General features: G+C 31.7%; 1 protein-coding gene across 2 annotated transcripts in view; it reads left to right on the top strand.

Moving 5' to 3' along the window:
• Positions 1-7,463, top strand: part of LOC139486828 (ceramide phosphoethanolamine synthase-like) — a 29,478-nt gene extending 22,015 nt beyond the window's left edge. Inside the window, exons 2-5 of one of the 2 annotated variants that reach the window (XM_071271829.1) lie at positions 249-1,068; positions 2,362-2,484; positions 3,640-3,720; positions 4,432-7,463. In XM_071271829.1, coding sequence (XP_071127930.1) covers positions 274-1,068; positions 2,362-2,484; positions 3,640-3,720; positions 4,432-4,458 — 1,026 coding nt within the window. In that variant the 5' untranslated portion in view covers positions 249-273 and the 3' untranslated portion in view covers positions 4,459-7,463. Of the gene's footprint in view, positions 1-248; positions 1,069-2,012; positions 2,217-2,361; positions 2,485-3,639; positions 3,721-4,431 lie in introns of those variants that run through there. The other variant, XM_071271828.1, reaches the window with a different exon arrangement.
• The last annotated feature ends 11,131 nt before the right edge of the window (positions 7,464-18,594 follow it).

Genomic DNA, 18,594 nt, shown 5'->3' with positions numbered 1-18,594 from the left:
GGGTTTTATTACATGTACTGACCCTATCCCCCCTCAAAATGACTACCCAAGGTTTTAGTTTCTAGATCATTGCAAGACAATTGCAGAATTTCTAGTATATACAGAGGAGGAAACTGTGATTTATTTATTGGGCTTCACAGTAAATACAGAAGCTAGAAAGAAAAAAGTTTAGAATACTTCATGCAAGTTCATTTCTAGATTGGATTTAATTACATAAAATATTAACAACATATATTATTATTTTTCAGGTAGATTTGTGACAAAGATTCCAAGATGATGACCTTGATACCTCAGGTTCTACGGAACGAACGTAACCTTTGTTGTCTCTTTTTCTTATTATTGTTCAGTTATTACATAACAATGGACGTCATATTGTATGTGACTATACAGGATACAACATTTACCGATCAGACACGCGGAGAATCATACTCAATGTTTCATCCGCTCAGTGCAAAACTTGTCATGAGTGACCACACAAATCATTATTTCATGGTACCCACTACAGAAATTTTTGATGAATTGACAAGATTTAGTAAAGTTTTCTTTTTTGTGACTCCTAATATGGTGACTATCACTCATTTTATCCTAGCATTAGTGGCATCTAAATTTGTCAGCTCAGAAAATTTAAAACACAGAAGAATTGCTGTTGTAATTTATGAATTTCGTATCTGGCTGGATAGTTTGGATGGTGTTATTTACAGGAGTCATGCTCATGAAACTGTTTATAAATCTAACAAATCAACATTAGGATATTATATGGACACCACACTGGATGTGTTAGGGGGAGTTGCATTCAATCTCGGAGTTGTATTCTTTCTTTTCAAAGGAGCACCTTTGATAAGTAAAACTCAGGAATACATTTTACCATTTTGTAAACCAGCTGTGCCAACAGAAAATGGTGTGACAAATGGAAATGGAGAAAAATACACAAAACCAAGCAAAAAATTTATCTTCTGGAAGTGTTGGTGTTTTGGATTCCAGATTTTTATGGCTTCAGGTTCTTGGGACAAGAGAACAGAGCAGATGGGAGAAGCACTGGAAACCAACCTTAAAAATGATGCACAAACAGTAAGTACAACTGTATACCAACAATGGTTTGTAAATGATTTTCAGCAGGACATATTTCTCATTCCAAATCTGATCAGCTATTTGTATAGGAGGTGACCATGTCTATAGTCAAGGTCATTGTTACTTAAAGTAGTCTGGAAAAAAGTTGTGTACATTTAATTTTTCTTGTCAGATTTTAGTGAATTTGTCAAAGGTTCATATGAGCAGGTTCTTCCAAATCATTATACAGGGGTAAATGCCTCTTGGAAATAAGATACATGTACATTAATAACTAAGACATTCAATAATGGGATGAAGTTCCTTACCCAGAAGAAGAGAAAGACGACAAGTATATGGAAAGAACATTGTAAGCTCTCTTTAAGGTGGTACCTAACACTACAGGGAGATAACTCTGTAATATCAGTTAAACGTTTTAATTACGTTGCCTTGTATTAAAGGCAATATAAAGCTTCTCAATGATCAAAATTAGTGTTTGTCAAACTGCTATATACAATGATATAACCAGTGTAATTTTTCTGATAAAACGCTTGGTTCAAATTTTTTGAATTTTTTATATTTTTGTTAAAGGGTCAAAGTAAATACTTTTAAAATTTTATGAAAATTAAACGAGCCAAATCAATTTTAGTGAAAGTGTTGGGTACCACCTTAAGAATATCTATAAAAAAGTTTTGAAGAAAAAAAAAGTTTTTTGAGTTACTGCCCTTTGACAGCTAAATTATATGAATTAGCAGTGACATTTGGATGCTTTTCTCTTACTACTTTACCTCAGTACATGGTTGGATATATGTTTTATATTTTTCAGACATTACAAACATCTATGTTACACTCCTTCAGTACATGGTTGGATATGTATATATGTTTTATATTTTCCAGACATTACAGACATCTATGTTACACTCCTTCAGTACATGGTTGGATATGTATATATGTTTTATATTTTCCAGACTTTACAGACATCTATGTTACACTCCTTCAGTACATGGTTAGTTATGTATATATATGTTTTATATTTTCCAGACTTTACAGACATCTATGTTACACTCCTTCAGTACATGGTTAGTTATGTATATATATGTTTTATATTTTCCAGACTTTACAGACATCTATGTTACACTCCTTCAGTACATGGTTAGTTATGTATATATATGTTTTATATTTTCCAGACATTACAGACATCTATGTTACACTCCTTCAGTACATGGTTGGTTATATGTTTTATATTTTCCAGACTTTACAGACATCTATGTTACACTCCTTCAGTACATGGTTAGTTATATGTTTTATATTTTCCAGACTTTACAGACATCTATGTTACACTCCTTCAGTACATGGTTAGTTATGTACATGTGGAGACTGTGTGATGGACAGTCCCTCTTCCAAGTATTCCTGGTTGTTATTTTTATGGATAAAGTTTGGGTAAGTTATAGTTTACATAATTGAAGATGATAGTCGAAGAGATCGATCGATATAATTGACCATATCACTTACTTCATATAAAATAGCAAAGCCATTAAAATAGTTTGATATAAAAGGTAAAGCTGTATTGCAGAGTTCTCAAAAATGGTGCTCTGAGGATTATGACCCTGAGAAATACATGTAGTAGTCAGGAACCACCAAGGAAAAACATATCAAGAACTTTGGTATGGTATTGATGATCAGTTGGATTCATCTTCTCAATTCTTTTATTTACAGAAAAAAATATGATTTTCAATGGAATCATTTAAAAAAAAAGAAGATGTGGTATGATTGTCAATGAGACAACTCTCCCCAAGAGACCAAAAATAACACAGAAATTAACAGCTCTAGGTCACCATATGGCCTTCAACAATAATCAGATCCAATACTGCATAGTCAGCTTTGAAAGGCCCCGAAATAACAATGTAAAACAATTCAAACGAGAAAACTAACGGCCTAATTTATGTACAAAAATTGAACAAAAACAAATATGTAACACATAAACAAACGACAACCACTGAATTACAGGCCTCTGACTTGGGACAGGCACATACAGACAGAATGTGTTGGGGTTAAACATGTTAGCGGGATCCCAACCCTCTCCTAACCTGGGCCAGTGTTATAACAGTACAACATAAGATCTATTTACGACCTTGATTTTTAGGCCAAGGTCATACATTGTAGTTCCTTAAAAAAGATGTTTCTGCAGCTAAGTCGTTTTCACATACTGAATCAAACCCAATATATGGGATTGCAAACATACTTGAATATATATAAGAATAAGATGTGGTATGATTGTTAATGATCAAATTAATGTTAATGGTCACATACATGTATAACATGGAAAAGGTCCCTTTCAATTTTTGTACAATGTGTACATTATGTATTGTTGTATTTTGTAGGAGTTTCTGAACTCCATACAATATATTGTATTTATATAAATGTATTTTATAGGAGTTCCTGAACTTTGTACAGTATATTGTATTTATGTATTGTTGTATTTTATAGGAGTTCCTGAACTTTGTACAGTATATTGTATTTATGTATTGTTGTATTTTATAGGAGTTCCTGAACTTTGTACAGTATATTGTATTTATGTATTGTTGTATTTTATAGGAGTTCCTGAACTTTGTACAATATATTGGATATGTTATCCTGATATCAGTTAATGTTATTACAGTTGTACATGTAAACCATGTAAGTAGATATGTATAATATTGACTGTATTAGTGTATAAATCAATTAAAAATACACAAACACACAATCTTTTCTCAGTGTACATCTATGTACATGTCACTTCTGTATTAGAACATTGCTGTTTATGTTTGAAATACTGTCGGAACCTCATTTTGTCAAACTCTAGTGTGTCGAAAACTCTGATGAGTAAAAGCAATATTTGGGTCCTGCTACAATATATTTTCTTTTCAAGAGATTTACCGCTAGTTGTAAATTTGGGGTAATGATGAAATCACGTAAAATCTTGATCATCTGAGTCATATTGACATTTGCTGTTAAGAAATAATTCAGAGCACAACAAAAAAAGAAATTCTCATAAAATTTGTTAGAATTAGAATATGAAGTATCCACAGAAACACAATGTTTATTGGTATTTTGTTCTGCTATAGTTTACAGACAACAACAAAAATATGAGTTTGGAGATGTGTAGTATCATGTGATACAGATATATACAAATGAAAGACTTAAAATAAGCCTTCTTAGTGCAACATCAGAATCTTGAAGAATTGATTGGGAAACATCTTCCAGATTTGAAACCCATTAAACAATTGAATTTACGTTACACCACAAATTAAAAAAGAAAGATGTGTAGAAACTTACAAAATGAATTTTTAACTTTTTATAAAATTCTAATTGCTGAATCATTAAAAACATTTTTGTTCTGTTTTTCAGATAAAGAATGTAATTGGAATCAAATGAGCAAGATAGAGTTGTGTCTGTTTGTATTATGAAGAGTTATTTGCCTTTGTGATCTATAATCTGTGCAGCAGCAATGACAGCTTAACCTTTAACTTTAGCCAGCTGACACAGTCATGATGCTAGTCTTTGTTGGACACTTGTTTCTCCTAAATGGCCAAAAATAATCTGACATTACCATAAATGTTTTGTACTAGGTACCTGCAACCCAAATGTATTGTACTGGATACCAGCAACCCAAATAAAATGTGCTGGTACCTGCAACCAAAACTTATTGTACTGGGTACCTGCAACTCAAAATATTGTACTTGATATTAGCAACCAAAATGTATTTGGCTTGAAATTGCCTCATTTAGGTGTATTGTACTGGGTTCCTTCATTGTTTTGTTCTTGGTCCCTGTATTAATTAAAGGTATTGGATTGGACACCTGTAATGACCCAAGATTTGTTCTAAAAATCTCCTTTTGCACATATAATAATATAACCATTCCAGAAAGAAAAGAAACTGCTAATTTTCAAAAATAATTATTTTTTTTTTATTAAAAAAACAAGTATCTTGAGTTGAATTTAATTATTTCAATATAACTCACTTCTATGAAGGCACATTAGAATTATTTCTATGTCTAACTGCCTTTGAAATTTAACTCAATTGTAGAGACTATAACGTTTGTTAGTGTTCACTCAGAATAAAAAAGTTATAGGTGTACGGTTGTCTCCCTTTCTTTTTAGAAGTAGGGTTGTCTCCCTTATAAGGTTGAGTGTGCTTTTTGAATGGAATAGAATTATGATGATTTTAGCCTTGCTTTAGGACATGTTAAAAGTCTGATTTTTTTTAATCTTAGAGTATTTATGAGCATTATTTATAAATATAGAAAAAGTCCTGGTATATGTGGATTAAAGCAAAGGTTCTCAGAATAAACCAAAGTTAACAGAATATAGCTTTTTATGTCTGTTTGATTATCAGGTTTTACTATAAAAGTTAAGACATTGTTTAAAGAGAATCTCACTAGTATAGCTGTTCCAGAACAGGGACGTTGGAGGCACTGTTTTAAGGCTCCAATCATCCATTATATAAAATGCTCATTTAACTTAAAATTCATAGAAAATGCAACTACCGGTAACCACAATAAATAAATTTGAGTGGCTCCACCCATCATGATAAATTTTGGAACAGTCATAACTTTTTAGAAGCATTTAAATAGGAATTAACCCAATTTCTGTATTTATCGATAATTTCTATCTGGTCAACTAATCAAGGAAGTTGATAACAAGATGTAATAGTGAAAACACTCAGCCATTTATCTGCTGATATTTATACATTGTACATTTCTCATCTTTTTTGAAATTAGGATTATAGCTTTAAAGAAATGAATTTGCCTATATTTCTTGATAAATTTGCAATGTTATTCAGGCATTGATGACTTAATAATAAATGCTAGTATTCCTTTGTAAAATTATAGATTACATCTTTTTGGTGTTTTTGTCTTCTTCAGAAAATGAAACCAATTGTATTCTATATTTTTTCAAGCTTTTTTATGTTTTTTCAGTATGTATATGTTGATTGTTTAATCATATTTTGTCATGAATACAAAGTTATTGCAGAATAAAGTTTGCTGAAATTCTACGTATAAGATATATTTATTACATAGTATTTTGTTATATATAATTGTTGTGATCAATTTGATGTCATGGCTATTTAAGAAAAAAATGTAGGGGTGGTTTGGAATGGAATCTTCTTCATTACACCACTTTAGAAATATTTTTAAAATCTAAAAATTCATTTGAATCCCAGCCCACTTAGATTTTTGATTTTTTCATCACTCGCTACAGTTTTTTCTTTTTTAGCCATTGGTCAGTTCATTAAAAATATTTAAAAAAAAATGTTTTCTAATATAAGTTAAACTTATAAGCTATCACAGGGATTTACATGTTGGCAGGGTTAAATATCATTCCTTGATATTTGTTTTATTTAAGTTATAAAAAGATTTAGTTGAAGAAAACTTACTTTGTTTAATAATAATAGCTATGTTTCCTTTGCTGCTGTGATTTGTTGTTTGATTTTTCCTTGCTGCAGTAATACAGTATTGTACATTGTCCAAAGAAAGATAACTTTGTACTTGTTTTAACTTTGAATTTAGTTTTTTACTTTCTATCAAAATTGTATAATTTAAAAAAAAAGATGTTAAAATGATTTTGTTAGTGTTAAATGTTGTGTTGAAGTAATTTATAGTGAAGCAAAGAAATTGCTGTTGATTTTGGTTGTTAACACTGATGAAGAAACTCTGCTAGATTTCCTTAATTCAAACTGGGAATTGATTAGGGGGTGTTATTAGACTAAAAAAGTAACGAGTTCTCTATATACATAAATAAAAATCAGTTAATATGGCTGTTTCATCAAAACCAATAGTTTTAAAGAAGGGGCTTATTAATTAAGAATAAGTAAAACTATATATGATGCAAAGACTGCTGTGTCCTGAAAAAAAGATTTATAAGTACCAACAGTGTGAGGATATTTCAATGTGCCATATTTATTTAAAATGTGATGGATATGTCCCAAGTCTTCGTACAATAATGTAACCTAAATTTTTGTGAAATTTTGAATAATATAACCAATAATTTTAATAAAATGTAAATGGAATGCTAATAAAAATAAATTACATGTATAAGACATTTCCAAAAGTATAACAAAATATGGAAGATAACAATATATATGGAAAATTTTTACAAAAATTATCTTGAAATATTGAAGATAGGACCAAAATGACAAGAATGATGTCCAAATTCATAAATGAAGCATAAGCATATAACTTACCTAAATCAAAATAATATTTGAGGGATTGGCATAAAATCTGAATATGATGATAGTTTAAAAAAAAATTTGTTGGAAAAGTTTGTGGTAAATTAGAACCTTCCATAAGAAATGAAAGTGTGATATTGTCTGATTTAAATGGCATGTAATTTTGAATTACCTCAGTTGCAGATAAAATTTAATTCATTTTATTACACGTTACATAAAAAGTTACGGATTTTGTACTTTGCAGAAAATATATTGTTACTTTTTAAAATCCAAATTTAAGCATCAAATTGTTCCAGTTAAATGTAAATTTTAAGAGGAATTACTTACTGACAACCAAACATATGTAAGGTGAAAGAAATGTGTAAACTATAATGTTGCATCTTGGCTTTTTTTTATGCCAGCATCACATCCCATTAAGCTTATGCTATTATATACTGACAACTTTAAAGCCTGTAACTGTAGGTGAATGTCAATTGACCGATATGATTCTATGAGCCATGGTTTGCCACTGATGCCTATTTATACCTCTATTATAATTCCACCATTCCATAAGCATTCATTTTTATAATCCTAAATAATTTGTATCTCATTGGCAGGTTATATTTAACAGTTTAGAGTAAATTGTTTATTTTCATTGATGTGTATAAATTTGAATAGTTTTTCATGATAAAATCCCATATATTATATTAGATTAGATTTGATAACAGAGCATTATTTTTTGAACAGCCATTATTGACCTAAAAGTTGTTGTTCACTTGAAAATTTGAATCTAAGTTGTTTAAGGTGGTACCCAACACCTTGACTAAAATTAATTTGGGTCGTTTAATTTTCATAAAATTTTCACAAAATATTTGCTTTGATCCTTTGAAAAAAATATAAAAATTTCAGAAAACTTGAACCAATCACTTTCTCTGAAAAAAATTGTTGGATAGATAGCAGTTTGACAAATACTTATTTTGATCATTGAAGCTTAATATTTCCTTAACAATACAACATGATTAAACCGTTTAGTTGATTTTACAGAGTTATCTCCCTGTAAGGTACCACCTTAAAGAAGTCTTTAAAAGGGACATGGTGCAAGTTTTGTATAAACATGTTGAAAGCTTTATAAAGGGCTTGTTTATGATTTTATTTGTTTGATTTAGAATTTATCAGATACTTGTTGTGCAATTATAAAAACCTTTTCTTAAAACTTAGGCTAATTATAGCATGTTTTGAAGATGTCAGTAAATGTCAGATTTTTAATGACAATGCTATTGTCCAAATTATAACTTTAACCATTGATATTTAGAACATTTTGCTGTTCATGAATTAACAGTATATCTGTTGGAAGTATTCCTCAGGTCAGAAAACATATATTCTCAGTTTGATTAAAAAAAAAAATCATTATATAAATTTTAAGTGTTTATGTGTATTACAAATGGTCACAAATTCAATAAGACCAGTTTTGGATTTAACACAACCTATTCGTAAGCATACTTCTTGGAATTTATTATTCATTTCCATTAATATGTTTCCATGATGTTTCCCAAATGAATACCATTTTTGACAACAGCCATAAAAACATGCTAATTTTTCAAAATGCTTATAGCCATTAACTCCTCTCATCATCTATTGATTGTTATGAAAACACAGGACAGTGAACAAAATGTTCAGCATTTGGGCAGAGTTGGTTTTTTCCTATTTATGTTTCATGTCTGGTTGTATCAATAACTTGTTATAACTGTACGGTTGTAGAAGTACCAGTTGTCTGCTTTTGTAATTAAATAAACCTAATTTTGAGCGCATCTTATAACATCAACATAAAAGTAATTATTTGATTTTATAGCAATGCAACAAATAGGTATACAGGTAAAAGGAAAATTCACTAGGAGAAAAAATTGCCTGAAATGTAAGGGTGAAAGTAATTAAAATACATTTCTGAAATATTTTGAACTTGGGAATAAAAGAGCTTCATTGTTTTCTAATCAGTTCTTTTTTTAAAGTTAAGAAAATAAACTTACTGGGGATTGTAATCTCCTAGTTCAGTTTCATTTCAAGTTTTTATAGTCAAACATTGACATTGTCTTTTGTAGCACATTGTAGTGCCTTTCAATGAATACCAGAGAAACTCATAACCATGTTAAATAGTAGTTTTTACACTGTTTCATTATTGTGTTCTGTTAAATAGTTATGAAGGCCGTCCTACATCGTGATATTTTTTTGTGATTATTAAAATCTCATGGTAACCATACGTAGGGTAGACATCAACCAAATGAAGCAAGTATATGAATGTATGTCTGTGTAGGTATTTGTTTACATTATTGCTTTATAATGATGTTCTAAATAAAGTTTCAAATGCAGTATATGTGAAGTTAAAAAAAAACCGAAGTAGTTAATTTATTTTCTGCCTCCAACAGTTGCCCATTTTTGTCGAGCCTTCGACTTTAGTCGAAAAAGCGAGACTAAGCGATCCTACATTCCGTCGTCGGCGGCGTCCACAAATATTCACTCTGTGGTTAAAGTTTTTATACGACCGCAAATTTTGAAAAAAATTTTCGTCGTATATTGCTATCACGTTGGCGTCGGCGTCGTCGTCGTCCGGCGTCCGAATACTTTTAGTTTTCGCACTCTAACTTTAGTAAAAGTGAATGGAATCTATGAAATTTTAACACAAGGTTTATGACCACAAAAGGAAGGTTGGTATTGATTTTGGGAGTTTTGGTCCCAACATTTTAGGAATTAGGGGCCAAAAAGGGCCCAAATAAGCATTTTCTTGGTTTTCGCACTATAACTTTAGTTTAAGTTAATAGAAATCTATGAAATTTTGACACAAGGTTTATGACCACAAAAGAACGGTTGGGATTGATTTTGGGAGTTTTGGTCTCAACAGTTTAGGAATTAGGGGCCAAAAAAGGGCCCAAATAAGCATTATTCTTGGTTTTCGCACAATAACATTAGTTTAAGTAAATAGAAATCAATGAAATTTAAACACAATGTTAATGACTACAAAAGGAAGGTTGGTATTGATTTTGGGAGTTTAGGTCCCAACAGTTTAGGAATTAGGGGCCAAAAAGGGACCCAAATAAGCATTTTTCTTGGTTTTCGCACCATAACGTTAGTATAAGTAAATAGAAATCTATGAAATTTAAACACAAGGTTTATGACCATAAAAGAAAGGTTGGGTTTGATTTTGGGAGTTTTGGTCCCAACATAATAAGGGGCCCAAAGGGTCCAAAATTAAACTTTTGTTTGATTTCATCAAAATTGAATAATTGGGGTTCTTTGATATGCTGAATCTAACTGTCATGACTGTGTATGTAGATTCTTAACTTTTGGTCCCGTTTTCAAATTGGTCTACATTAAGGTCCAAAGGGTCCAAAATTAAACTTAGTTTGATTTTGACAAAAAATGAATCAGTTAGGTTCTTTGATATACTGAATCTAAAAATGTACTTAGATTCTTGATTATTGGCCCAGTTTTCAAGTTGGTCCAAATCGGGGTCCAAAATTAAACTTTGTTTGATTTCATCAAAAATTGAATAAATGGGGTTCTTTGATATACCAAATCTAACTGTGTATGTAGATTCTTCATTTTTGGTCCTGTTTTCAAATTGGTCTACACTAAAGTCCAAAGGGTCCAAAATTAAACTTAGTCTGATTTTAACAAAAATTGAAATCTTGAAGTTCTTTGATATGCTGAATCCAAAAATGTACTTAGATTTTTTATTATGGGCCCAGTTTTCAAGTTGGTCCAAATCAGGATCTAAAATTATTATATTAAGTATTGTGCAATAGCAAGTCTTTTCAATTGCACAGTATTGCGCAATGGCAAGAAATATCTAATTGCACAATATTGTGAAATATCAAATTTTTTTTTAATTAGAGTTATCTTTCTTTGTCCAGAATAGTAAGCAAGAAATATCTAATTGCAAAATATTGTGCAATAGCAAGATTTTTTTTTAATTGGAGTTATCTTTCTTTGTCCAGAATCAACTTAAATCTTTGTTATATACAATATACAATGTATATTCACTTTTTACTACCAACTGATAAATTAAAATAATCTTTACCATTCAGTGATAACAAGCAGTTTTTTTACATCTTAATATTTTATGATGTATTTAAATGAGTAGTTATTGTTGCAAACTCCATTAGAAATTTTAATTGAGATTAGTTTTGGAATAAGGGAAAGGGGGATGTGATTAAAAAAATTGGGTTCAATTTTTCTCATTTGAAATTTCATAAATAAAAAAGAAAATTTCTTCAAACATTTTTTTGAGAGGATTAATATTCAACAGCATAGTGAATTGCTCTAAGAGAAACAAAAATTTTAAGTTCATTAGAACACATTCATTCTGTGTCAGAAACCTATGCTGTGTCAACTATTTAATCACAATCCAAATTTAGAGCTGAATCCAGCTTGAATGTTGTGTCCATACTTGCCCTAACCGTTCAGGGTTCAACCTCTGCGGTCGTATAAAGCTACGCCCTGCGGAGCATCTGGTTGAAATTTTAATTACTTTCTTAAACTATACTGAATTTCTACCAAACTTGGACAGAAGTTTGTTTATGATCATAAAAAAGTATCCAGAAGTAAATTTTGTAAAAATAAAATTCCATTTTTTTCCGTATTTTACTTATAAATGGGCTTAGTTTTTTTGCCAGAAACAAAACATTCACTCTGTGTTTTAAGTTTTTAAAATTTTTATAATGTTCTTAAACTATCCTGGATTTCTACCAAACTTAGACAAAAGCTTGTTTCTGATCATAAGATATTATTCAGAAGTAAATTTTGTAAAAAAAAAAATCACTTTTTCCGTATTTTACTTATAAATGGACTTAGTTTTTCTTCCAGTTAACAATACATACAGTCTGCAGTTAAAGTTTATAAAACATTTATTAGATTCATAAACTATCCTGGATTTTTTACCAAACTTGAAAGCTTCTTTCAATCAAAAGACAGTATCGAGAGGGAAATTTTTATTGATGTTTTTCCTCATTTTTGTTGAGTCTGCGATTAACAGCAAAAGTAGGCAAGACACTGGGTTCCGTGGAACCCTTACGAATTTTCTAATTCTAACATTGACTTGAACTTTCACATAAACTTGACATAAAAATAAGGAGATAGGATTGATAATGAGACAACTATCCACCAAAGTTCAAATGAAGGGATTATAAGGAATTATCGTAAACTGTGAACCATACAGCCTTCAACAATGAGAGAAAACAGAACTGTATAGTCAGCTATATAAAGCCCTGACATGAAGCACATGGAAAAAATCAATGAAGAAAACAAAAAGCCTAATTAATCACAAAACAATTTAATGAATACAAATATGACTGCAGACATGAACAATCAACAACCAATGAACTGCAGGCTTGGGACAGGCACATAAAGAATGTGACATAGTTTAAACAAGTTCGTGAGTGCCTAACCTTCCCCCTAACTTAATACTTTTCACAAGTCAAGTTTAACTGTTGCTGGCTGCTTTGCGGTATCAGTTGGATTCCTGACAGGTCGTATATGATTGTTCTCTGCCCAGCACACAGTGTATAGATAAGTAGATAAAAAGCATTGAACTGTTAGGCCAAAGTTAGAATAATTTGTTTTGTTAGTTCTTAGCCTGTTGTTATTGTAGAACATTATATTGTCATTACTTAGAAGCACGTTATCATCCTGGATCAACATTTACTTATAGATTATCGTTGGTTATCTCAACGAGATTGATGTTCTGGCTTGAGCTGGTCACAGCAAGCGAGAGAAACAATCGAGTTGAGATGACCAATGATAATCTGTCTATCGCTATTTTACCTATGACAACGTTGTCAATTTCATGTCAATTTCATTAGTAAAGCCACGTGGCTCCTTAGTTTCTAGCGATAATTTTCCATCTCCAGCGAGTAGCATGATATGGAAAATTATCATAAAAAAAGATCAAAGGAATAATGCACAAAATAGCGATAATATGCACTATTTACTGATGGAAGGTCACCTAAATTTGATCAGTACACCCTGTCCCAGTCTTGCCATCATCTTAAAGAGGTGTTAATGGGTTTTATGATTGGTAGGATTGAACCAAAGACTTCCAAAATAGTATTTTCTTTGTCTCTTCTAATTGCGTGACATGTATGCTTTTGTGCAAAGTCTGTCTGGTTCTTAGTCAGAATAAGGTGAAAAGGAAGGGGACATTACTTCCTGTTACTTTTGAACTAACATTTTAACGATCAGAAACTGTGTTGCTCTAGAAAAAAACATGGTTCATTTTCAAATTCTTTTTTTTTGTTCTGATAAGCATATGGCATTTGCTATTAGACATTTAACGCAAATCATCGTCATCTAATATAATTCAAATACAGATCATGTTTGCAAGCTTAAACTCCTGATCTGTAATTTAATCATATTTAATAATCATATCTCCTTGTTCAGTGATCAACGTGATGTTCTCGGTTATTAAAGGAAATAGAATGACTTTTGATTTGGTCCAAATAAATTGGTGTTAGATGTTAATGTCTGCATAACCTTGTTCTTAACGGTCCTACATGTTTATGTCTGTATGACCTTGATCTCATCGATCATATTTTTAGCTCACCTGGCCCTTTGCTTTTCTCATCACTTTGCATCAGTTGTCATCGTTGTCTGTTACCCTTTTCAAAAATCTTCTCTGAAACAACTGGGCCAAATTTAACCAAACTTGGCCACAATCATCATTAGGGTATTTAGTTTAAAAAATGTGTCGATGACCAGGCCAACCAACCAAGATGGCCGCCATGGCTTAAAATAGAACATCGGGGTAAAATGTAGATTTTGAATTATATCTCTGAAACAAAAGCATTTAGAGCAAATCTGACTTCGGGGTAAAATTGTTTATCAGGTCAAGATCTATCTGCCCTGAAATTTTCAGATGAATCATACAATCCATTGTTGGGTTGCTGCCCCTGAATTGGTAATTTTAAGGAAATTTTGCCATTTTTGGCTATTATCTTTAATATTATAATAGATAGAGATAAACTGTAAACAGCAATTATCTTCAGCAAAGTAAGATCTACAAATAAGTCAACATTACCAAAATGGTCAGTTGACTCCTTAAGGAGTTATTGCCCTTTATAGTCAATTTTTAACAATTTTTCATAAATTTTGGTTATCTTTTACAAAAATCTTCTCTGAAACTATAAAGACAAATTTAACCAAACTTGTCCACAATCATCATTAGGGTATTTTGTTGAAAAAATGCATTACCGATGACCCTTCCCACAAACCAAGATGGCCGACATGGCTAAAAATAGTACATAGGGTAAAATGCAGTTTTTGGCTCATATTTCTGAAACCAAAGCATTTAGAGCAAATCTTACAAGATAAAATTGTTCATTAGGTCAAGATCTATCTGCCCTGAAATTTTCAGACCAATCAAGCAACCCGTTGTTTGGTTGGTGCCCCTGAATTGGTAATTTTAAGAAAATTTGGCAGCTTTTGGTTATTATCTTGAATATTATTATAGATAGAGATAAACTGTAAACAGCAATAATGTACAGCAAAATAAGACCTACAAATGAGTCACCATGATCAAAATGGTAAATTGACCCCTTAAGGAGTTATTGCCCTTCATAGTCAATATTTAAAAAAATTCATAAATTTTGTAAATTTTTGTAAATTTTTACAAAATATTTTCCACTGTAACTGCGGCGCCAAGTTCATTAGATAGAGATAATTATAAGCAGCAATAATGTTTCAGTAAAATTAGATCTACAAACACATCACCATCACCAAAACACAATTTAGTCATTAATTCATTTGTGTCTCATGTTTAATATGCACAATGACCAAGGTGAGCGACACAGGCTTTTTAGAGCCCCTAGTTTAATTTCTGTACGACCATGATCTCATTGATCATATATGTTAATGTCTGTACGACCTTGATCTTATCGATCAGAGGCGGATTTAGAGGGGGGCAGGGGGCCCGGGCCCCCCTTTTTGGGAAAAAAATTGGTTGCTTATATAGGGAATCACTGAAGCGTGACTAGAGCGGGCCCCCTCTTAGCGCAGTCAGTGGGCCCCCACTTATGAAAATTTCTAGATCCGCCAGTATCGATCATATATGTTAATGTCTGTATGACCTTGATATCATCGATCATATTTTTATGCCCCACCTACGATAGAAGAGGGACATTATGTTTTCTGGTCTGTGTCTCCGTTCGTCTTTGCGTCCGTCTGTGCGTCCGTCCGTTCTGGTTTAAGTTTTTGGTCAAGGTAGTTTTTGATGAAGCTGAAGTCCAATCAACTTTAAACTTAGTAGACTTGTTGCTTATGATATGATCTTTCTAATTTTAAAGCCAAATTAGACTTGACCCCAATTTCACGGTCCACTGAACATAGAAAATGAAAGTGGGAGTTTCAGGTTAAAGTTTTTGGTCAAGGTAGTTTTTGGTGAAGCTGAAGTCCAATCAACTTGAAACTTAGTAGACTTGTTGCTTATGATAAAATCTTTTTAATTTTGAAGCCAAATTAGACTTTTGACCCCAATTTCACGGTCCACTAAACATAGAAAATGAAAGTGGGAGTTTCAGGTTAAAGTTTTTGGTCAAGGTAGTTTTTGATAAAATTGAAGTCCAATCAACTTGAAACTTAGTACATATGTTCCCTATAGTATAATCTTTCTAATTTTAATACCAAATTAGATTATTACCCAATTTCACGGTCCATGGAACAAGGAAAAGGATAGTGCGAGTGGGGCATCCGTGTACTTTGGACACATTCTTGTTTTATTTCTGTATGACTTTCATCTCACTTGTCATGCATGTTAATGTCTGTACGACCTTAATCTCATCGGTCATATATGTTAATGTCTGTATGACCTTGACATCATCGGTCATGTATATTTATGTCTATGAATTTGATCTCACCTGTCATGTATGCTTATGTCTGTATGACCTTAATCTTATCTCTCATATATGGTCATGTGTATGACCTTGATATCACCTGTCATATATGCTTATGTCTGTATGACCTTGATCTCATCGGTCATGTATGTTTATGTCTGTATGATCTTGATCTCATTGGTCATGTATGTTTATGTCTGTATAACCTTGATCTCATCGGTCATGTATTTTTCTGTATGACCTTGATCTCATCTGTTGTGTGTTTTTTTCTGTATGACCTTGATCTCATCTGTTATGTGTGTATGCCTTAGATCTCATCGGTCATGTATGTTTATGTCTGTATGACCTTGATCTCATCGGTTATGTATGTTTATGTCTGTATGGCCTTGATCTCATCGGTCATGTATGTTTATTTCTATGACCCTGATGTTATGTGTCGTGTAAGTGTATGTCTGTATGATATTGATCTCATCTATCTTATATGTTAATGTATCACTCTGAACGACTTTGATCTCATCAATCATAATTTTTTTTATGTCTGTATGACTTTCCTCTTACCTGTCATACATGTTAATGTCTCACTCTGTATGACCTTGACTTGTTCTCACCTTTTATATATATTTATGTCTGTATGATATTGATCTCATTGGTCATATTTGTTTATTTCTAAATGACCTTGATTTAATCGGTCATATAGGTTTATAACTGTATGAACTTGATCTCATCTGTCAATGTTTTGGAAGAATGGGACTTAAGATTTAATTCTTCTCTATGGCATTACTTTACAAACCAGGATACGGCCGGGGTTACCACTACATTTCCATATAATGAATTACAGCTCTCAATCGTTCTCAAGGCCCGTGTTAGCCAAGTGGTCAGTTTTCCAATCGAATTTGTGTGGTTTTCTCCAGGTACTCCTGATTCCTCCACCAAAAAAAAACACAAGCCGCCACGAAGTAGTCCAAAAGTGGTGCTTAAAGGGGCACTAGTTGTTAAATTCATGTTGACCTATTTAACTCAAATTCTCATTATTGATTTAAAACCGTGTAAAACATTTATCCAAAGTATAAAAAGTCTTAATTTTTGTTACCGGGCATGGGCTCGATAATATGTAGCTTAGTTTCGTGTGTATTTTAGTCTTGACGCAATCTAATTAAATATCGAGTTGACTTCCGAACACCTCCGACGATCATATAAGAGATATAAACACAAACATAATAGAAATAGAAATATAACTCGTACATTTGGATTGTTCTAGGTCTGTTTAATTTCATATTACAGATTTAAAAAAATATGTTAATCATCATTTTTACCTGTATAAGAATGATTTTTTTGTGGATCGAATCAGTCAATCAAATGATTAAACTTTGTTTCACAGGGGCGGATGCAGGAATTTTCGAAAGGGGGGTGCTAACCCAGGGCACCCAGGGCAAAGGGGGGGGGGGGGTGCAAAACATATGTCCCGATACAAATGCATTGATCGGCAAAAATAAAGGGGGGTGCGCACCCCCGGAGCCCCCCCCCCCCTGGATCCGCCACTGTTTCATTTTCAATGTTGACATTCTTTTCCTTTCAATGACCGAACACGCGCAATGCATGTATTATCCATATCTGACTATGGGATTAAATTGAATTTAACATGAATACGGATTGAATAAATTCACTTGCAAGTGAATAATTCACCATCAATGTTTCTTAGCTTAATTTGACAAAATTGAACCATACTGGCTGCTAAAAGCGAATTATGATTTCACTATTTTACTTTTATTAACATTTGAAAAAAAAACATACTAAAATTTGTTTATATATCTCGGAGCTAGTTTCCCTTTAAAAGTGGCGTTTAAAACACACCATAAAAAAAAAAAAATCAATCGTTCCCATGTTTATGTCAATATGCACTAATGAACTTTTTAAGATTTGTTTAATTTTGAGAGTTTTGCATGTCTTTAGAATGTCCATTTCTAGTAAGTTTTGTGATTGTTAATAAGTAAGTGCATTTGTATAATACAATTAAGATTGACAAATTTTATGATTAACAAATATCCAAAGACAAATTTGGATTTTCTTTTAGAATAAATGAAACTATTACAGTCTTATTGTACTTAATATAAATCTATAAATAGGATTACTAGAGGTTCTGTAGACTAACTTAATAGTTATGTTTCCAGTAATGCACTGACATCTGTGTTGGTACGTAGCCTTACTTTTTTTTTTAAATATATGTTTTATATATTATAAGAATTTATAGTAATATATGTGTCCAAAACAAGTTCTAGTCTCAGTGTTTTTGCTAACGTAATAATAAGAAGAGACAGTTATGCATAATGAATAACATATCACCATATGGTCATCATATTGCGCATACCAAATTTTAAGCTTAAAAAAGCCCTGAGATGACAAAATGCATATGTTAAGGTATAAGTTTTATTGCCACAGTTTAGAATAATGTAGGTTTCCAGAAATAACTTTCGCCAATATGCTTCGTGG

Source organism: Mytilus edulis, chromosome 8, assembly GCF_963676685.1.
Source record: "Mytilus edulis chromosome 8, xbMytEdul2.2, whole genome shotgun sequence".
Classification (NCBI taxonomy): Eukaryota; Metazoa; Mollusca; class Bivalvia; order Mytilida; family Mytilidae; genus Mytilus; species Mytilus edulis.
Note: the sequence above shows the minus strand (reverse complement) of the source record. Positions and strands in the feature narration are given on the sequence as shown.